The following is a 23,660-nucleotide window of genomic DNA, read 5'->3' on the forward strand; positions in this document are numbered from 1 at the left end:
TTAAAGAGACTGTGCAAAGTGTCCCACAACCTCTGTTTACAGTACATTACATATCATTTCATTTAGCTGACTCTTGTCCAAAGTGACTTACAATAAGTGCATTCAACCATGAGGGTACAAACCCAGAACAGCAAAAATCAAGTAAGTACAATTTGCTTCAAAAAAGCCAAACTACAACTTACCTGCAACATGACAGGAAATTACTTAATGCGATTTTGTTGAGTTTAAGTATAAAGTAAAAAAAAATGGAAAAATGCTCAAATTAAGTGAAAGTACCCAGGAACTTTATTTAAGTTCAATCGTTACAGGTGTTGGGCAACAAGTAACATAACGATAATTATAAAGTGACACTCAGTTGTCCCAGTTGTAAAACAGGTCTCACAGAACAACCTTTATGTTAAGTACGAGGAACAAATGAATGATAAGTGATGCATAAAATGGGACTTGAGAGGAACCCAACAACACATAGCCTGAAGCAGTAACTAGAGAGGAGCTTGGCACCATCGCAGCTGAGACAAACAGGGGTGAATACCATTAGCATGGATGAGTCCTGCTGGAGGCCACAGCACCGGCTAGCACAGCCGGATCATGGCTGGGCTTAATGTGAAGGAACAATATTGTTACAGCTGATAGACTGTCGGATGTGACAAAATGTGTAAGTAAGTATATCCACATTTTTTAAATATAATGTATCTTTAATTGTGACTATATTATTGATATCAGGAGCAGAAATGCCTCTAATACTGCCAAAAATGTCAGGTCAGGCATCGGTGAGTACGTAAATCTATGTACTGATCCCGAGTCTTTGAAGTATATTAGTTTCCCCCAGATAAAACCATTTCCATTCCATTTCCTGGATATCACTTCCTCTTCGCTGCTCCAAAGCAGCAGTTGTGCTGTTCTGCCACTGGCAACTTCTGTTAGAGCGGCAAAGAAGTTGTAATTTCCGGTAGTGTAGCGTTAGCCAGAGCCAGTTAAAATGTCAGCAATTTGGAAACATTTCACACTGGAAAGTCCCACAAGCAAAACTGTGACGTGTATCGTAATTTTCTAGCTATTTAAAAAGGAAGTAATTGTTGTGTATTCCTACATTTATTTGTGTTCTTTTTCAGTTATGACCGACAAACTATATGATAAAAGAAGTTCCAAGGTATTCATGATTCTCTGTATGAGTAAATCGTTTTCAAAAGGGTTGAACCTGAGCCAGGCCATACGACAATGATAGCAATCATCACTTTCATACAGGGTTAGTAGCATAAAGCTGCTAAAATGCCGGCCGATAGTCAACGTCACTAAAATAGTCTATGGTTTGTCCACTTCTCTCAAGTTTATATATGAAAGTTTCACCACAGTTTTGTCAAGAGCAGGGGTCGCTTGCAGAAGATACATTTGTCTAATAGATTGAACAATCTGTTTCTGCACAGCTGTTGCAGCACCAGCCATGTTAAACCTAAATGTCTGCAAGGCTCCTCTGCCTCAGTCCTTCGTGGCACTCGTTAGGAGGCGTTCCAAACCCATTTTACACATAACTAGCAGAACAGATACACTCACATCTTCATCAATCCAGCTGTCGACACAAAACACAACATAACAGCTTACGTTTAATTCCTAATGTATGCTTGCAAATTTTCGATTTTTTTTTTTAGGTGCTGGGCTTTGAGCGCGGCCAAAATTGAAGTGACCGATATTCAAGTCCTTAGTATCCTCTATAGGCACAGAGGAGTGAAGCTGCTGCTGATGTTTCAACTTGAGACTGTGTTTCTGTGTGTGCATCTATGTGGGACAATATACCTCAGATTTCTCTGTTCCAGGAATCAAAATCCATCTACAAACTATTTCTTAAACAGTCATGGCCCTTTCAATTGTATTTTACTTACACTACGTTACTTTTATTACGATGGGTTGCTTGTTTTCTGTACCACCGACAGAAACAACTGATTTCATCCCATGATAAATTAATCACTCAGAGTTATTGGGATATTTTGGGGAAGAAAACAATGTTGTGTACCTAACCAAAAATACAGATTATATAGGAGGACAGTTGGAAGATGAAATTGATGATAGGATTCTTAAAACAGACTTAAATGTGACAATGTGTGTGTGCACGTGTGCACGCGCATGTGTGTGTGTGTTTGCTGAGACAGGTGTAATCTGACAGCTGTTAAAAACCTATCCTAATTTTAAAGTACAGAGAAAAACGATTATTTGAGCCATTGGAGTAAATAAGGTAGAAAGGTGTGTGTGTGTGTGTGTGTGTGTGTGTGTGTGTGTGTGTGTGTGTGTGTGTGTGTGTGTGTGTGTGTCCGTCATTTCATTAATGAGCACCTTCCAGGCAGGTTACTGTGATGACAACTGGTGCTCTCCTTTCCACACAGCGATGACAAATGATGGTGGCAGCCCAGAGTCTAATTATAAAGTGGGGCCTAACAAACCAGTGTCTCTCACAGCTTATTGCCTCTGAAGAGGAAAAGTGTGGAATTTTCCTGTGGTGTTTCATTGTTTTTTTTGTATCTTTCATGTGTTTCACTCCTTCAGAAACGTGATGGTTGCTGTGCGTTGTGCCTCCTCCTCCTCTTCCACCTACACACTGGCCGCTCTCATCCACCAGCAAGATATCTCCCCCCCCGGTGACTTTTTTCCAGGAAAGTAATGACATCACCAACGGGGTTGTCATGCGTAATTAAACCTGAGGCAATGTGTGTTGAGATATTCAATCTATTCTTTAAAATGCACATGGGGGGGGGGGTGTTTGTGCATTGTGTGGTTTGAGGAGTAAATATTCCTGCAAATACCCACGAGTAGAGTAAAGTACTTTAATGTCCTACGGATGATATTACGTGTGCTTGCTGGTTATATGGCCCCAGGACTGACACTTTTAAAAAAGGACCAGTGTGAAGGATTTAGGAACAGAAAGGGAATTTAATATTCACAGTTATGTTTTCATTGGTGTGAATCACCTGAAAGTAAGAGTAGCTATGTTTTTTTGTCAGCTTCGAATGAGTGCGTCACATCTTTAAAGATAGCCAGTCATATTTAACAAACACTGGCTCTTCATGGGTCTTTCACATTTTACATTACCTGAAGGCCTTTATCCTGCATGCTTGGCAAGGGGGGGGGGGGGTGAAGGGAGTGGTATTCAGTTGACTGCAACCTCACTGTGAAACTAAAGGGGCTCTAGAGGTAAATGATTTATGATTTGTTCCGATACAGATACCAGCATCAGAAAATACCAGTATGGGATTCCATGTAGCTAATCTGATACCATGTCTTTATGATAAATTAATTTCCCCCCCCGATAAAAACTGAAATTAACTTTTCAAGGAAATCACTTCTTCTTTGCCGTTGTCACCGTTTTAGAGCAGCAAAGGAGAAGAGGATTTCAGGTATAGCCAGCGAGATTTGGCAATATTTCATGCTGGAAAGTCCCATAAGTAAAACAGTGACGTGCATCATATGCAGGACTTCACTTTCCAGTGGGTAACTAGCGTTACCAATTACAAACACTAGCACTAGGCCACACAACAATTATAGCAAGCTCGCCTACTGGAACCTGAAATATAAAACTTCACACAACTATGAAATGGAACAAGTAACACACATCTGGGCCTCAGATTTAAAGATGACAAACTCCTGCAGCCAGTTTCCAACAAACACCTCTAATAAATCCACAGTTTTCACCTCTACAGACCTAATGTTACCTGAACAAGCATCAATAACTATAAGAGTCAGAGTTAGAGCCTCAACCACCAAATACATTAAAGTTATAAAAGGCACCAGAGGAAAAGACTCGTGTACTCACCATGGAGACGTGATGAGGAAACACAGTGTGTTGTTGTTGTTGTTGATGGAGAAGATTCAGTGATTGAGTCTCAGTCCAGCTCCTTGTTCTCTCACTGATATTAAACCGTCACGTGATGGTGTTTTTTTTAAACGACGCAGACAAGACGTCAAACTTCTCTCACAGTTTCCAGGTGTGACGGGAAGCGTCAGAGAAATACATTTCCCGAGATGCAGCAGGTGCAGCTCAGCTTCCTCCTCCTCTTCCCACCTCCTCCTCTCCTCCATCCTGCTCCTGCTCCTGTCAGAGACTCCGGCGGCAACGTCGTTGTCCAGTGTGCTAATGCTAATGCTAACGTCGCCCCAAAACAGGAAGTGAAAGTCTCCAAAAGGTCAGAAGTTCAACACCTGCGCTGCCCCCGCTGGTTGAATCAGGTCACCTGTGTTTCCTTCATTCTAGAATAATTGTTTTTTATTCATGTATTTATTTATTATTTAACTTTTTAGGGGTTGCTATGGTTCTCCCATAGACTTTATAAAGATGGACCACGAATCTCAACTTCCTCCCACTATCCAAATTTGTAAAAAAAATTTAAACTAACAATTTAGTAGCACTTAAATGGTACTTACTTATAGCACTTTGTAGTTTTGCTTTTTTGAAGAAATTGTACTTTCTTGATTCTTGTTGTTCTGGGTTTGTACCCTCATGGTTGAATGCACTTATTGTAAAGTCGCTTTGGATAAAAGCATCAGCTAAATGAAATGTATAATGTATGTATATATCCAGAAATGAAAGTACAAATATCACTGATACCAACACTGCCATGTTGTGCATTTGGAGCAACAGTCTGCGCTGTAGCGAGGCTCCAAAGATAAATACACAAAATAAACACTTGAACATGCATCAGTGTGAAAAGAACGACCATCTTTGAGGTGTACTTTGACTATTTAACTTGGTCATGTCTCCTCCATGTTAATGATTTGAGATTTTACAACCTATATTGCAGTCAGCCACCAGATGACAATCGAGATGATTGACTTCTCTTTAGGGAGCTGCCATGTCGTCCATCTTTACCTAGAGTCTATGGGGTAGCCAAAGTCAAACGTCAAAGTCAACTTTATTGTCAATTCTGGCTTATGTACAGGACATAGACAAGATTGAAATGTCGTTTCTCTCTGATCCTCAGTGTAAACATATAAGTAGACAGATCATATAATTGCACAAAAACAGAACATATATAAGTACACAACATATTAAGTACTCAAAACACAGTACAACATAGTATGCAGTCCTACGGCACAAAGTGGATAGGATGAGAGTAGTGCAAACCGGAATAGTGCACAAATGGATTGAGATTTCAAAAACACTTCATGGGAAGTAATGTAATGTACATCGACAGTATGTAGTAAATAACAGTTAAAGATAGCAGCATATACAGTAAAGAAAAAGGTGAATTTCGCCGCTAGTTTGGCTAAAGAGTCATGAAATTCTTGCAACCCCGAAATCTCCTCTCCTCACATTTCCAGTGAATAAGTGTAGTCACCTCGTTACATAAGAGAGCGAGCCAAAGCAAGCAGATGAAAAACAGTTGGAGAGGGGTGGAGGTGGCGGTGCAGCACGAAAACTCAGCAGCTGCAGCTCCTCCTTCACCTTGGTGAAATTAGATCAAACGGGACTTTGATATTCCTACACTGACGAACAGTCGGTATCACAAAGGGGAAGTACACTATCCAGAACTGTGCTTTTAGGGCTCAGTGACGTCGATTTCATACATTAACACAATTTCATTGTTCAGCGTGTAGATTATAAAACAGCTTATATTTCACATAATGAGCAGAATTTTCTCCCTAATCTCCAGTGAAGTCAGGATAAGTGTACAGAATGCCCTTGCAGGTATTCCTGCTAAAATGATATGTACAATAGTGGACAATTAGCTGTGCAGTAATGATTATATTACAGTGGGTGGTTTCCACCAAGCAATCTAATGCCATAAATTGTCATTTGTTTAATGCCTGAAGTAAACCCACACTCAATACTGATTAGGCCTAAATTTAATTCTGCACCCAAGGTGCTATACAACAGAGAAAGTGATTTAAATGGAAATTTGCTTATTCCATTTTTTAGCACTTTCATGAGACTGGTGATTTGAATTTAATTTTCTAAGTTATTTCACAATAGTGTCGCTCAGCTGATTAGAAATAGAACGTAACCAAAGATTTTTGATACGTTATTATGTTTGATTTTTGGTACAGAGATGAGTGACGGAAATTTAAAAAGCTGCTCTCACAGAGTAGATTATTGACTCCTTGCTTTTCAATTTAACAGCAGAGGAACAGTTTGATGCACTTGTGAAATATCAGGACAAGGTTAAATCGAAAGGCAAACATCCAAGGTTTACTCTCCAATTACAGAATCAGATGCCAGGAAAGAGACAGCAAACACAAACTGAACTCTGGAGGCAATGCTTGTGATGTAGCGCCCTCTATGGGCCAGAGCTGTTGAATTGAATGTCACCTACGGCTGTTATGTACTTCCAACTGATTATGTGTTTGTCCAGACACCTGAAGAAGACCTGGAGTCGATGCACGTTGGTTTTGTTTGTTTGCCAATATGCTCGAGGAATGAATTAATATCGTTTCAACTGCAGACCTGCAGAGCCTGGCCTATTTTTAATTCAACGGTTGTCTGTATTATTTAATATCTACCAAGACTTTTGGGATTCTTTTTTATTTATTTTTTTAGATTAAAAGTTTCTTTTTTGCCAGTATTAAGATAGCTTTAATATGAAAGGCAGATGGAGACAAGAATCAGGCAGAAACTCAGACACTGAAAGATATTAGTTTCCAGAAATTCCTAGGCAACTGCTGCTTCTGCTTCCAAGATGAGTTTATTATATAATATTTTTCTCCTTTTGTACTCAAGAGAGCTTTTGTGCAGTGGATATTGAAGGCGGAACAGCTCCTGTGTAACCATACTGCCCCCTATTGAAAATAAAGACAACCCCAGCATCACGCCTTATGCTCGCCTGACTTCAGAGCAAAATACTTTCTGTCACAGATTATTTCATAAAGTTTATACCTTTCCAAAAAATCTGTAAAAAGGAGAAACCCATGAAAAGTAGAAAGTGAGAGCTCAGGAGAGGGAAAAGGAGTTAGAGCTATAGAACAAAACATCCTAATAGCCGTATACGTAACTGCAGCCCAAAGAATCATCTTTCCTAACCTGCATCATTTCATGCATGGGATGTATTTTTGCAGAAAAGTAATAACCAATACTTCAAAAAGCTGTACTAAACCACAAATATTTCATTTTGAGTCAAAATCATTCTGATGAATTTCCGTTGAAGACTATTTGAAGTCCTCGTTGCTCAGGTTTCAATAAGGCACGTGGACTGGTGATTTTACCTTCCACTGTTTTATGTTCATCCATTATTCCACATCGGACACACTGACGACAGAACGTAATAGGACAACCTGCCACCCTCTCTATTAACACAGACCATGAAATTGACTGAGCCGGCCTCAGTCTTATTATCTTGATGTTTTCCACCTTCAGCGCGCAACATTTAATATGACATGAGGGCAGAGAGAGGAGCCGTGTGTATTTAGTGATGAGGGTCAAACTATAAGCAAAGGAAATGGTTTTAATGAGAAGTGGAATGTGCATTTTAATATTATATTTTTGATTGGGGGGTAATGGGATGCTGCTGAATGATGAGCGCCTGTCGTTACAGCTATAAACTGGGCTCTGTCTCCCTCCAGTGGTAGGCGGTAGATCTTTCTTTGAATCGTTACTGTATGTTAAATATTACTGTGTCAGGTGGCAGGAAGTGAGCCGATCTGTCTCTGATGATTCCAGCAGCATTTTCACAGCCAATTTTCAGTCGCTCCTCCTGTATCTGCATTATGAGAGGTCGATAAGTCAGAGTAGACAGTCAGCTCTGTTGGCCAGGAGACATCCGCTATAATCTGCTGTAATAGTTTGACTGTATTTGTACAGCAGATGCTGACACAGCTCAGCCGGAAGGCCAAATATTAGCAGTATGACTCTGTCCTGCTGCAATGCCCCGATTAGATTTCACACATAGACACAAACTGACACAGATGAGGTCATTTTGTGGTCAAAACACCATCCTCCTAAAAGCCAAGATTTCACTGTCTGTGTGAAAACTGCTCAGTAAGCAGCCATCTGCTGATTTTACTGGCCAGAAGATTAGAGGTATGAATTAAAACTGGAATCAATTTGGTTGCATGTCATTAAAATCCTTTATATTATATTAAATTTAAATGATGTCTAGTAATTGTGAAATTATGTATATTTTTCATCTTAATCTTATCTCAATTTTAACATGAACTTCAAGCCATCTGTGGACCTGTAAATCACCAAATCATGACCTACAAGGGGCCTTCATGAAGAAATCATAAAACTTAAAGATGAAAACTTTAAACTGTACTTCTGCAGTGTGTGTTAATGTTTGGAGGGTTAGTGCGGACAAAATAACTTTTGGCTCATCATTAGAAAATAACTCATCAACAATTTTGATAAATAAGTAATCGTTAAGTCACTGTAAAAATATGAAATATTAGTTGGTTCAAGCCTCTGAAACGTATTCAGATATAAAGTATCGTATAAAGTATTCGCTGCTTTTTTTTCTTTGTAAAAACAAGCAACTTTTCCATAAACCTTGGTTTGTAGGAATTTGTGATGGGTATTTTTCACTATTATGACACTTGGGACCAAACAGATCAACGTTTGATAAAGTAAAATATGAAAGTAATCAACAGATTTTCTGCAGTTACTTTCTATAGGTGTCTGTACCATGATGCAGTCTGCACATTATGTCCAAATGGCACATTCCAGGCAAACTGCACAGCCCTCTGTGAACTGCAGGCGCACATACATGTAAGTTTAGCTAAGCCGGTGCCGAGGCGACGGTGCTTGCGAGGGGCCTCAAAACCCATCTCAATTTGGCCCGACACGCGGTGATCAAAGACCGAGATCAGATGTGACTTTGGGAACATAATGTGCTCAGCCAAGTGCACCGAGCTTTCCTGACAGGACAAAGTTGGTTCAGGGTTGACATTGATTTACGGTGCGGTGCAGAGTGTTCTTTGTCTACGGCAGTGGAGAGAGGAGTCACGGGGGGTCTGCAGACATATTGTAGATTCTTGTTAAGGTGATCAGATCACACTGTGTTCAAACCATCACTGAGACGTCAAACTAAACATGTAGAGTCTCCCCTTCTCTTTCATACTTAGGATCCAAGAAGCTGAAGCCAGTGTTCCCCCCCCCGCCCCCGGGCTCTGTAAGTGTTTTCATCTCTTGTACAAGCCGTCCAGCTGGGCTCCCTTGAGAATATACGGTAGCTCTGTAAATGCTTATATATATACGTGTGGATTCCTTGTGAATAATTCATTGTTTAGAGATATTTCAAACTTAAGATATGTAAATCTTCTAAAGAGTGTGAAGAAAATGTGCGGAAGAAAATATTCATGCAGTATTTCTTTGTGAACCTTCCACTCCAAACACACATATTCATACATGTATATCACTTTCACTTTAACTGACACTTTTTGCATAATTGATAAACATTTAACCAATTTCATTTATTAAAAAAATTATTAAGCATGTACCATTGTTAAATTTTATACAATTTTAGCACTGGGAGCAAATATGTTGCATTATTAGAGTGATTATTAAATTTGAAGTTTTTTTCTTGCCAAATAAGATTTATTAACAAACTGAATTAAAAAAACAACAACAAAACACATATAATCATATAATAATGTAAATAGTTTTTGTCTTCAACTTTGTTTGACAATCTTCCTCTGTAAGTTACATTAGAACTGTAAAATGTAATATATTAAAATACACATGATAAATATTTTAATTAATGATATTCTATGATCATAAAATGCATTGAACGATTGAAAGGTTCTCTGTCATCTGATTGATTTGATTTGATTTATCTTCACATCAATCTGTGGACAGTTGTGCAACACTACAGACAGACGTGCACAGAGTAGATCATGTACAGTAAAGGATGAATGGACTGATATTTTACTATTGTCAATCATTTCCATGGAAAACTGAATCCCAACCATGAACTGATTCCATTAACAGGTTTTGTCTGTGTGGACGAAGCTTAATGTAACTTATTTACCTCATTTAGCAGTTCTGGGAAATTAAAGAAAATGTTATTAGATGAAAGCATACCTTTTAGACTTGTTGCTAAATCTATTACTTCTTCCATTGGAGCAAATACACTTGAGACAGAGCCACAAACATTATGGTGAAGTGTTGAGAGATTGGCTGGTGCATTGCTGGTTTTGATCTTTTTATTGGATTCATTAAATATAAGAAAATTATAGAATAATCGTTCTCTTCAGTGACAAAACAAAGGTCCCTTGCTTGAGGACAAAGGTCAAACCAAAAACAATAACGTATTGGTGGAAATCTTTGTTTTTCAGTGTTTTCATTTTTTAGCCTGGCTCTTACTGGAATCAGTGGGGTTACTGCCGGGCTCTTTCTCCCACAGCCAAACAAAACCAACCTAAAAAACACCCTGAGCTGAGTGAGACAGATGCTTATGTTGCTATGTTGTGTTCCATTAGGCTGCAGCTTTGCGCTCAAGACCATGAATATCAACAGTTTCCCACCCAGTCTGGTTCCCACAGGTGATTGGAGAGTGATGGAATGTAAACACACACATTACTGTGCAAACACATAAAACGTCCTATCAGCAGAAGCAGCAGAAAGCATGAGATACAGTTGGGTTCGTGGAGTTTGGGGAATGGAGACAAATGAAGAGACTCTCAGTGCGACAGGAAGATAACGAGAGAAATATGAGGATTCAAGCCCCAGACTGAGTGAGAATAACCTTACGATATGAAAACAATACTCAGCATTCACAGTGTGTGTGTGTGTGTGTGTGTGTGTGTGTGTGTGTGTGTGTGTGTGTGTGTGTGTGTGTGTGTGTGTGTGTGTGTGTGTGTGTGTGTGTGTGTGTGTGTGTGTGACCAGTGGCAGCACACAACCCCTGTGTTCCCACTGGCTGTTACACTCTGTCAACATGCAGAGATGCTGCTTGCTGCGAGCGTCAGTCCTGCAGTGACCTTGGCTCAGACACATGTTTATCAGTCAGCTGTGTGAGGTGTCACACAAACACTGGTGCTTGCAGCTGATGTTCGTTGGCTGCTGTGAGGTCAAGTGTGTTGACTGTACGTGTCCAGAGCTTCTGACCGTCGTTTCTGAGGTTTCCAGTCATAAACAGACAGAAACAGGAAGGAGAGAAGCTGCCAGGAAACTGTGAAGCACAAATGTGTGTTTTATCCTTCTGCGTTAGTCAGTCAGAAATGAAACTATCTTAGTTTGCATAGCTAATCCTTAAAAGTTAGAAAGTGGCATAAAGCAATCCTGCAGCTGACCTCCATCAGGGACTGAGAACCTACTACTTTCTGCAACAGCTCACTGGACTGCATTGGACTTAAATTATTTCCTTTTTAAATCATAACAATTAGTAAATTAGAGCTACTTGAATAATTTCCATTATTACAAAATAGAAAATAACACAACTTCCATAAAGTTAAATGACTTCCATTTGAGTTCTCGACCTTAATTTGTTGTGATTTGGCACTTAAACTATTTATTGAATTAAATACCTTTTATTTTTACTCATGAGTTTTTTTGCCATGTATTTTGTGAAGCACTTTGTAGCCTTGCTTAGATAAGTGCTATAAAAATAAAGTTATTATTATTATAATTATTACTATAATTATTGCATTGCCATGTGATGCAGTTCAGCGCTAACACACACATTCACACACGTCGTTTCTTCATGACTTCAGAGAACATTTCATTGTCTTGCATTGATTTCCTGGAGTCTTACTCCAACTAAACCTCAACCTCAAAACATGTCTTCACCTTAAGATGCAATGATTTACATTTTGGGGACTTGCTCTTTGTCCCCACATAGAAGACAAGTCCCTGTAATGTGACTGTTTAAACCGATGTGTGTGGAGCAAAGAAGGAAAACAAGCCACTAAGCAACACTGAGTGAGGATTGCAACATTTCCTGGTGTCGTAATCTCAGCCCTGGTGTTTTGTCATCAGTTTCATCATCAAATGAGAAGCGGTGAATTTTTTTTTTTAATTGTGACATAGTATAACATTTAAAAAGAAACGTGGTGAAACACACGACCACACTGCAATAACAACAAACAACAGAAACACCAGTTTGCTGTGACGTCATTTCAAACACAATGAAAATGAAACAGAACTTTTTTTTATGTTCTATTTCGTGCAGTGATTATAATACATAACATGGTAAGTTGTGGGCGTGAGTAGTTAAATATAGTATAGTCGTACTCCAGTACTCACACATCTTTCTTTGTTTAAGTACTAATACATAGACAAAAATGGACCACATTAAGTTTTTCTACTTAAAAAAAGCAAGTACTAGTATAAGTATTAACATAAAAGTACTTGTAGGGTGTAGCCTATCCCCTAATGCAACAATGGCTGAGTCTCCGAGTCTTCATTAAATGTGTTTCGTGGTAATGTATTATGTAATTGACACACATAAAGTCAGAGCTCAGATTATCGTTATCATCATGTTTGTCTCTCAATCAAAAAAATCAAGTCACAGGACAAAATGAGAAATAAAAACACCCCTCGGTGCAGAAGAAGATTCTCCAGCTGCTCAACAGACACTTTGTTGACTCTCACACAGAAAAATCTTCCATTTCCAGAGAGAGCTCGACCATTTTGTGTGACGTGTCCCGTATGTCTGACCCACTAACACACTTCTGGGAGGGAGAGGCGGCGCGGCGTCACGCAGGGGGGCGGGGTCCTCGGCGTTGAAAACAGACTGCCTCTAAATCTCTCTACTTCCGGTTCTCTGGAGGTTGTTTTTTTTTGCGCTTAATTCTTCTTCTCTCTTCCTTTGCGTCAGGTATTTTGAAAACTACACCTCGGGTTAACACTTTAAAGCTTTTATTTAATTTCCCCACACTTTTTATTTTATTTATAATGCGGCTGCTTCCATTGGATTCGACGCGAAACCCCTCCGAAGGTTGTCCTCTGCAGCACGATCCCGTTTGTTTTGTTTTGTTTGTTCGCTGCTCTGAAGGAGTGAAGCTGGATTTACTGTAGATCTTTAAAACCCCAGGGGAGGATCGTTTAAATGCTCCTGTCGTCGAGGAGCGTCCCTGCGTTTGAAAACCAAGAGGTGAGAGAGAGAGCGAGAGAGAGAGAGAGAGAGAGAGAGAGCGTTATTGTCCGAGGCAGCTGCAGCTCGTTATCCCGCCTACACACACACACACACACACACACAGAGAGAGACAGGATCCAAACACACTCACACAGCGGTGATTTTAAACTTTGCATGTGTTTGCATTGAAGTCTGAAAGATGGCCCGTGTTTGTGTTGTTGTTGCGGTTGAAGCTGCGCCTGTTTCCTGCTGCAGACTTGGCTCTGCAACTGTTGGCCCACATCACAATAACGGACACACAAAAGTGGCCCGTGCACAGAGGAAATCCTTTTAAATACAATATATATAAATGAGTTGTTCGAGCTGCTGTTTTCAGCCCCAGACCAGTTTTTATTTAAAGATTTGTAAACTTTACTGATGATGTACTTGTTTGTTTTGATTGCATCATCTTTTATTTTCTTCTATTCCTCATAAACAGATATGGACATTGCAGCCAGCAGTGAAATGTGAATTGAAATAATCCTAAACTATAAATGGCACCCAGTAGACCAACAGTCCCCTTCTGAAACCACACTTAAATTCACCAGATCCAGATTTTAATCCAGAGATTTTATCCAGGCTTTTAATCCCTCTGCAAAATGTCATGTACTGACTAGTTTTTGCTTAATCTTTAAACAAACCAACACAAAGGTAAACATATCCTCCTTGGCAGAGGTAATAAATAAGTGATTCTTATGGTTTGACCTGTGCAGTGGGTGCAGTGGGCCCAGTTCATGGGTTTCTCAGTTTACATGGAGGATTATTAGATCATGAAACTTACAGGAGTCATGAGTAGTTCTTTTTATTCATCATACTTAAAATCCAAACGGAGATACTGTCAAGAAAAGTCAGTGCTGCATAGACAGATACAGATTTATAACCTGATATAAACTCAGTCATCAATGTTTAAACTAGAATGTCACTAAGCGGAGCACATACCTCCACCATGGTCCAACAGTCCCCTCGTGAAACCACATTTAAATCCTCAAGATCCAGATTTTTATTTGGTTCTGCACCAAAAATACTCATAACACTCATAAATATTAGTCCCCGAAACGTCCCTGGTTATTTTTTTCATCAAGATCCATGAATAGTTCTCTGAGAAAGTAACGATAATGTGGGAAAACACTATCTCGCAATGTTCAAGAAAGTAAAAATAAATCAAAAATGTGTTTCCTGACCGATACCGCCTCCTTCCACCAAATTTCATGATAATCCATCCAGTAGGTTTTGTGTAATCTTACTGTCTAACAGACAAACGAAAACATAACCTCCTTGGTGGGTAAAATAATGAAAACACATCACTGTGGCCTTGTCGTTATGTGTTTGACAATCATTTCACATTGTAATCTCTCCCTCTCTCCCTCTCTCCCTCTCTCCACCTCCTATCAGGTGTGTGGGCCCAGGGCGCAGCCTGGCCTGTGCCGATGAAGAACCCGGGAACTGCCGAGAGCCGCCGGCTGCTCGGGCTGTTGGAGGGCGCCCTGCTCAGAGAGGCCCGCCTGTGGAAGGTGCCCGTCTTCAAGAATGGATGCATCCAGGTGAGACACGTGATGCGTCCATGCACACATTTCCATTTCCAGCAGGTTTAAAGGTGCAAAGAGTCTTTTTATTTTTGTCTTCATTTTTTGAAACACTAACAGTTATCTCCTTCTGGAAATGGAGCGTTCAGTTAACTTAATGACTCCTACATTAAAATAAAAACCCCATTAGCTCTAGTACTAATTCCAGTGTTTTCTGTCCTACAACTGCACTCGATGACCAAACATGGCGTTAAAATGATATAATTTATCCCTGTGTTGTTTTTTTGATGACACATACCTGCACCATTCTGGTTTGTAAAACAAATAGTGGAAACTTGAGGTGGAATCTTTCAACCAAAGCTGATTCATGTCTATAAAAACTCATTCACTTATCAACCAGTGTTTCCCCCCCCCCCCCCCTCTCTGATGCCTCAGGGTGCTGACATCTCTTCATCCCAACACAAAGAGATGATCGTCTGGCTCGGAGAAATGAGCCGACTCTTCCATTTCTGTCCAGAGACCTTTGCACTGGGAGTCTGTGTCCTCAACCGCCTGCTGTCCACTGTCAAGGTACATGGCTACAACCTATAGTGGTTTCCAACCCATTCATGCCCAGTATGTTAACTTTACTAAAAAAAACGTATAGTCAAACATACAACGAATTCTTCCTGAACCAGTGGTCTGTATTGATGGAAGCTATAAATTATCCTGTATTTGACATGTGATCCAACAAACGGCTGATCATGAATAATCGTATATTCACTTACGTCCATTTACTTTGAGTTTTAACAGTATAAAATACTTTTGAATTTATTTTACCTGGAAAAGCCACAACACTCCGAAAATCAAACTAGTATCAACACGTCCGATCTCTCACAGCCACTCCTTACATTTTTTTCATACTTTTGTTTTTTTTAAATGCATGAACTGAGCCACTGGTTAAAGTGTAAATTAGATGTTATTAAATGTGCTTGTTTCCCAGATTCATTCACATGTGTGTGTATATATATGTTTATTCTGTCAAATCAGTGAAAAGCTTTGCTACGTGTTTAACGAACCGGTTTCTTTTAGGCTCAACCAAAATACCTGAAATGCATCTCGTTCACCTCCCTGGTCCTGGCTGCCAAGATCAATGAGGAAGACGAGGTGAGTTCACACACAGACGATAATCTTCAGCTTTATAGGAAGAAAAAAAGAATCACACGCTGACTTCAATGCTATTTGAAAACAGTACGTTTATTTGCTTCCCTTTTTGTTTTGAACAGGTTATAGGTTCTGTCAGAGACCTGGTTGTGCAGAGCGGATGCAACTTTTCAACAGCGGAGATTCTTCGCATGGAGAGGATCATTCTAGACAAGCTGCACTGGGACCTGTACACCGCCACACCAGTCGACTTCATTCACATAGTAAGTTCAGACTTCAGCAGAGAGGCGGGCGAACAGAACACTTTTCTCTTCCCCCCCCTGTTTTCTAACCGGACCTGAAGTCGTCGGAGCGTCTCACACGGAGCCGCTCGCACTCTGAGACGCTCCGTGACTCAGGTCCTGGTCTCGCCCTTAAAAACACAGCAGTACAAAAAGCACACGTTAAAACCATCATGCTCGCTTCAAGGTGGTGCTCACGTACCCGCACACCCCCTCCCTCCCCTGCCCCGGGAATCCCCCCCACCCACCCACAGCAAAGAATTGGTCCTAGTAGAGATTGTGCATTTAATTGATTTGACTCCTTGTGCCCACGATTCTTATAAAATCCACAACAGAGTCCTTCCCTTTTTTCCTAATGAAACACTGCAGCCAAGAGTGAGAAATAAAATCAAGTCTGTCACTGATGAAAGTAATGAAATAAAAGGGTCTGATTAGAGGATAAGTTAATTTACGTGTAGTTGTCCAACACATCGGAATAAACAAATTAAACAGTGGCTGTCAGACAGTTGATTTTTTTTAACCGATAATATGATGTTGCTGCCTGATCACAGCTAAGATTAAACAGTCTCTGCACTTTGTTAAGGTCTAATCTAATAGATAGAATAAATCAACTTGCTTTAAATCGGTAGTTCTCAAAGTAAATTCAGTATTTCAGTATTTTGGTGCTGAATTCAATACTTTTCCTGTAATAAGACAACTAAAAGTAAAAATCTTGTCAAACGGGGGTGTATATGAGTCAGTTTACGGGTCCTTGACGTGCAGGAGTTTGAGAACCACTGCTTTAAATGACCCGTAAACCTGAGACTCGCTGCTTTAGTGTCACGTCTTGGTGTAATTGCAAAAGCTTTCTGCAGCATCAGAGCAAAAGAGACAGCATTGGACTTGAAAACCACATATTGGACAAAGTTAAGTTATATATATATCGGAGGCCAATGACAAAAATCAGTGCACATTTCAGCGGCAGGTCTGTTCAGAGCTGGATGAGAATCCTCTGACTGCGTTTTCAAGCTGCCAGCAAAATAACATGCGTGTCGCACAACAGGCCAAGGCACTTCTGACTAACTCTTCCCTGCAGCCCGACAGTGGAACCCTGCTGCCACCAGAGGGAGCGTGTGCAGACGGATCATCTTTGCTATCAAACCTCAAACATAACAAAAACATACAAGGGTTGTTATTGTTCACAAATCTCATGCACACTCAGGTTTTGGCACAATACTGTCTCACTCTCTAGTTTAATTGTTAACCCTGACGAATCATGGCCAGAGGCAGACAGTAGCATCCGACTGAGCCGTCGACAAACACACACACACACACACACACACACAGAACGTTGCTCAGGCCTTCATGCAGTTGGGTTCAGGGCTGTATTCATAATGCTGTTCAAAACGAGGTCAGGCAGGATGTTATGACTAAAGATCCGTATTTAAAAGGTCAGGAAAGCAGCTAGAGCAGGTTTTAATGAAGTAAACATAGAGCTGAGTGATACGAGTGATAACTAAATAATAATGAAACTCATGTTGCTCCTTTTTTTAGCCACACTCGCACCACTTCGGTCCAGGCTGAAATGAATCGTAAAAACTTAACTTTCTAATTCTTCTTTCTTATTCTAACTAAAGTTAACTCAGTGTCATTCAGTCAAATGTAACTGCTATGTTACAGATTAACCCTAAACTTTATGTTAAATAACTATTAATATAAAGAAAGACAAAACAAATATACAGAACTTGAAATAAGAAAATAAATTTTCTACATTTTGTAAAATATAAACATCATCTCTGCATTGTTTGTTCTGTAAAATACAAGTTTTCATATCGGCAAATATAAGGGCAATAACACTGTCTGTCTGTAAAAGGCTCATAGTCAAAACCTGTTTATAGAAGATGATGAGGAATCTGACCTGAAAACCAGATCAAACTGAAAGAGAAAGTAAAACCGGTGGTTTGCCTGCGAGTCGGATGCTTTATGAACACAGCCCATCATTTTCCTGACATAAATAAACACCGTATTGATCCACGCGACAGGAAGGTTTTCCATGGAGAAGACATTTTAGAAGATAAAGATTATTTGTCCTGGAAACGCCCCTCGGGTTGATTTGTGAAGCCTTGTTCTGTGAATCAATAATCTCCCACAGTCCCTCGAGAAAGAAATAACAGTGTTTACATTTCTTATGATATTGACGTTGGCACAGGAAGGAAACCGTTTTCTTAAAGCCACAAACCATAAATTGTCACCGGAACGCGTCTTGGCACATTAGATATTTTCAATTGGACCGTTTCAGCAAAACAAAACAATTGCAAATCAATTCCCTTTTACTGTTACAGTTTGAAACTGGTGTCGCAGGTTTACAGCGTGTTATTGGGAATCTAATATTGTCCTTGCACTTCCCTTTGAGTAATACAAAAATCCAGGACTTTCAAAGTAAAGGGACATAATGTATTAATAAATGCTATAATAAAATAAAGACATTTTCTCTTTTTATATCGTTCAAATAAATATTGTTTTTCAAATAAATACTTTAACTATACTGTTTAATATCTCACAATTACATTCCCCCCCTGCCCTGAAGAAATGTCTCTGCTTTCCCCTTTTTCTATATCCCCTGTCTATAAAACAGCGATCAATAAAATCTATTGGTAATTTGTCACAGACTCTCCACTATGACACTGTGATGTGAATAAATAGGAGGATTTATAGAGGTGACTCTGTATTTATTAGTATTAATACCTCTTCAATCTCCACGTAAAACTCTTTGAAAGGCAGAATCTGCTGTGATGCTCCATACTTTCACCACCTGGAGGTTTTTATCATAGATTGAATATAAAGATGGACGACATGACAGCTCCCCACAAGGGATGATCGCCCCCTGGTGGCTGGCTGCAGTATAGGTCATAAACATGGGGACAGGGACCAAACGAAAAAATGGTTTCTCCCATTTTAAGTAGTTCTTAACACACTGATGCATTTCTTTTTTCTTTTGATAATTAATCCTGTAAAAACGATGAAACTTCATGATTGACAGCTGAGACTAACTCGCAATTGGTCAAGGGTGTGTATGGGCGTGACCTCACCCCGATCACTACTGGCTCCAAATGACGTTAAAAGCATAAAATGGCCTCAGATATCTTAGCTACAGTTTAAGTGGAGACGCGTCGTCCATCTTTCTAAACAGTCCATGGATTATATGAGCGTTTACTGTGAGAATCCAATATTCTTTACTTGCTACATTACCCTGCATCACGTGAAAATGAAAACAGTAGGAGGAGCAGACATTAGAAAGCAGTAACCGTCTGGAGCAACAGTTTTAGGGACGACTGCTCGACTTTGGCGCCACATTGCTGAATCCATCTCCCAGCCAGTTCCACTTTCTTTTAAAACTCATGGCTTGTTGTTGCTACAGAGCGAGACACGAACAAAGCAAATGAGCTATTCACAACAACGTGAGTGAAAGAAACACAAGAGACGCTTCACGAGAACAAACGGAAGAAGAACGTGTCGATATTTCTAAATCTAGTGGGTGATTTTTCTTCCCCGGCCGCTCGTCAGTGTCCCGCTCACACTCTTCATTTAAACTAAAGTGGGTTTTACCGGCTGAAACAAAAGACGCTTATTAAACTATAATTTCTTCTTTTTCTTTTTACATTGAGCCCCCTCAGAGTTCCTGCCTACAGATGGGAACACAAAGCACTGCACATACGATACAATACGAACGAGATTACTATGATTCCTCAGGCTGGGGAAGGGAGGGGAGTGGGGTCTTCATGAGTTAAACCTGATAGTGAGAGTCTCTGTCTGTTGCTCTAAGTGTTGAAGCAGTGGTGGACACTTGAGCACAGAAGAGAGAATCACAGACAGAGACAAGTGTCCTGGGTGGATGAGAATGAAGGGGTGGATGATGTGCTGTCCTGTTTCCTTCTGGCTGGACATTAAATGCACTGGTGGGTTTGACGTTGATATGAATGATGACGTCGTAGATGGATGAATAGATGAGACGGCGATGACATCGTTATGCTAACGTTTTGGTCTCGTTCCTCTTCCTCTCCCCGCTCTGTCCCCAGTTCCACGCCCTGCTCGTCTCCGGCCACCCCCACCTCGTTCCGTCCATCGGGCTCTGCCCCGGCGCGCTCCCCGGCGGGCCTGGCCATCAGAAGAGGCCTTCGTTCTTCCAGGCGGCGCTGTGGACCAGGCAGGTGCAGCACTGTATGGCCTGCCACCAGCTTTGGCAGTTCAAGGGCTCCACGTTGGCCTTGGCCATCATCACCTTGGAGCTGGAGGCGCTCACGGCCGAATGGTTCTCCGTGGTCACCGACCTGCTGAAGAAGGCTCAGGTGAGAGAAATGCTCAGGACAAGGGACACGCGCTTGTCCTCATCAGCCGCTGTTTGAAAAGAGACAAATCAATACCTTAGCTTGTGTTGTCATTATTGATACATTAATTAATATATTATAAGAAATTGTAGCAGAGAAATGCTAAAGATCAGTTTATTTAGAAACCAATCAATAATATTTTTATATAGTTTAATCTTTTTTTTAAGTTCTTGATTAATAAATCCAATATATCTTCTGTTGGTAACAAAATACATTTGAATCATAATCTATTACTATGCTTCATTGGATTGATTGATTCACTGAGGCTGGAAAGAATGTACGAATTTACACTCTTCTATCGATTATCTACATATTTATATTTTTGGAAACGGGTCCTTTTCTCTACATTTTTTTGATTTCTTTCTTCTCCTATTTCATTGATCACATTTGCACCTTTTTGATCCAGTGCAGCTTCTCAGTGGAGGCTGCGCACGATGAAGGCACAGCGTTAAAGGCACATTCAGATAACCACATCACACCTCTGTGGTTAAACCTGTTAAATGCAGCTGCAACCACAGATCCAACAATGTCAGAATAACGATCACAACAAGGAAAACAGGGGAACAGGATATTTATCCTAGAGATATTTGTGCAAGTGTACAACTTAAAACTCTAGAACACAAACGTGGACTTGCCAGGAAAGTAAATGAAGCCTCGTCGTCTTATGTATTCAGTCCTTCTTATTTAATGACCCTGACCACAATGTTGATCACCTGAAATCATTTCTTTGGATCCATTTTTGACTCTTTGACCAGGTAAGATTCACCTTATTTTCTTCTTCTTCTTCTTCTTCTTCCAGGTCGACAGTGCCGAGTTCATCCACTGCAAAGAGACAGTGGATGAGTACCTGCACAGCTTGGAGTTCTCGCTGCCGGCCAACGCCATCTTCATCTTCGACAGCGCCCAGATCCCGGAGGATGAGCGAGCCTGGAGCCCCACGCAGCCCCTCTGGCAGGCCGGGAGGGGGCGTGGCGGCGGCGAGCAGGGGAACTCGGATGAGTATTACGATGGTTTTCTGCGTTTGTACGATGAGGAGTCGAACCCGGGCTCGGAGGGAAGCTTGTTCGACCCCCAGCAGAAGAACGTGTCCCCCTGCCCGCCGCTGCACCCTGCTGTCAACTAGCTGCATGTTATCCACGACCATCCATCTCTGTACAAGTGCACAGCGCCCCCTAGTCCATGTTTACGATATTAAGAAGTCACATTACAGTGCCTCAATCATTAGTTATGAAATATGAATATGAAATTTGAGAAAACTAAGGTGGAAATAATTTTGTTTTGACTTCAAATTTGAAACCTGTTTTATTCCCGTCTGTGCACTTGTCGACCAAATGTGAATGTGGATGTGTGTGTTGATCAGTGCACGAGGTCTCCGCCGTGCACGAGAAGTTGAATGTTCCTCTTTGGCGAAGTTCTATTGGTCCATTTCCATTCTCTACCTATTAATAACGCCACATTTTTCCATATTTCTTAACCTTTCTGTCCTTTTTACAGCCACGACAAATTTTAGTTCCGCACGTCGGTGGTGAAGGACGATTATTATGCAGTTGTATGCGTGTTTTTTTATTAAGTGAGGCCAAGAAGTTTTTTATGTTTGAGAGTTGATCCTGGTTTTGTTTGTCGGTGCTCAGGCTCCCTGCAGAGCCACAAAGCACTTTGAGAAAAAGAGAGATTTTTTTTAATGCATATATTTTTTTTTGCTATTTTTATTATTATTTTAATCTTTTACTTGTACTAAAACATTTCCGTGTTGTGTTTAATTAAGTAGTTATTTACAAAAACTACACTTCACCAAAAAAAAGCTTTAATTTCATAACGAAATGCTGCAATTTGTTTTCAGTCTGTGTAGATTTACTTCTACTGTTGTTACTTATCAGACACCTTTTGGAAAACGAGTCCAACACTTGACATCATGGGATTATTGGATTCTCTAATGTTCTCATTTACATCTTCATTAACTTTATTCTACATTCAATGGTAGAACCAATAATCCTACTCAACATGTCACGCTGGATATTATACTGTTTTACTTTGTTAATATAACTGTTTCGTCAATGTTACTGAATTTATCCTTTTATATGACGTTGGCTGAAACGCGTCCAGGGGGACGTCACTCCACTGCCGAACAGTCGAAGCCTTTAGACACTGAACAGATTTAATCTCCATTCGACTGGAGGCTGCTGAAATCAGCATTAATGTGAACTGTCCATTTTCTCCACTGTTCAATCTGCTGCGACTGAGTGAAAGCGACAGCAGTGACCAATGTAAAGTTGTTTTTGTTCTGAGGCAGCTAATCTCTGTTTGTGTTGACGACAGAAATAAAGTTATGACTTCAAAAGTCTAAACCTGTGATTTTCTGTTTATTATTTTAAATTGTCTAAAGACCAAGTGCCTTTGAGCAAACTACTTTAGTCCTTATTTTGCGTTGCTGACGTGTCACTATAAATTTAATTTAATACTAATGGATTGTATTGTGTTGTGCTCCACCCACACACCAATGTTTAATGTCACCTGAGACTCTTGTCAGACTTTATATTTGTATGTATACAAACTTAACTTGATTTTATCTTCCTCGCTTTCGACTTCCACTCGACAACATAACACCTGTATGGATTAATTAAGTCAATCTGAATCCTGACTTTCTAAATCAGACCTTAAGGAGAACTAAGCTGCTGTTACGCACCAGTCTGGTTACCGGTTACTTTAGGAGTACTAGTACTAAGACTACTACTAATACTACATATGTTAAAAACAAAGCTGAATGAAGTCTTTTGAGGCTCAAGAGGCAGTTGTGTGAAAACTTTTCCCGTCATCAGCTGCTGCAGAGGGTGACTGACTTAACTCGGTCAAGTTGCATTGTGGGTAAAGCAGACGTCAGGAATGCTTGGAATAAAAATTATAATAAAAATATTGATTTTTTTTAAATTATTTATCGACTAAATGTATTAAAATGTAATTTTTTATTTTATTTGTGTTAATGTCAAACATTTAGCAATGAGACAAAAACAAAGCTGTATGTAAAATATCAACACCAGAACATCTTTTAGTCAAGTTTAAAAAGGCAGTTATATATATTTCTATATAATGTAAAACTTAAACCTTCTTACCCTCATTTTAATAGATTTTTTAATTGATACTATATTGAAATTCATACTAAATCCAAATAAACATACAATTCTATCAATGGATTTTAGCAAGTCAGTAGAGTTGTGTTTCTGTTTTCATCATATCTAAACTTTTTTTGCTGAGCTTCCATCATTAGTCCAATATTTAATATCAGCAGTTTTGATGGCTGAATCTTTTCCATATGTTTAGTATGTG

At 40.0% G+C, this 23,660-nt stretch overlaps 1 protein-coding gene across 2 annotated transcripts in view; it reads right to left on the reverse strand.

Annotated features, from left to right (window-relative positions):
- Nucleotides 1-19,101: 19,101 nt before the first annotated feature.
- Nucleotides 19,102-23,660, reverse strand: part of sept8a (septin 8a) — a 36,265-nt gene continuing 31,706 nt past the window's right edge. Inside the window, exon 10 of one of the 2 annotated variants that reach the window (XM_034606007.1) lies at nucleotides 19,102-20,282. In XM_034606007.1, coding sequence (XP_034461898.1) covers nucleotides 20,117-20,282 — 166 coding nt within the window. In that variant the 3' untranslated portion in view covers nucleotides 19,102-20,116. Of the gene's footprint in view, nucleotides 20,286-23,660 lie in introns of both variants that reach the window. The other variant, XM_034606006.1, reaches the window with a different exon arrangement.

The sequence above is a fragment of the Hippoglossus hippoglossus genome, chromosome 14 (genome assembly GCF_009819705.1).
Source record: "Hippoglossus hippoglossus isolate fHipHip1 chromosome 14, fHipHip1.pri, whole genome shotgun sequence".
In the NCBI taxonomy this organism is placed as follows: Eukaryota; Metazoa; Chordata; class Actinopteri; order Pleuronectiformes; family Pleuronectidae; genus Hippoglossus; species Hippoglossus hippoglossus.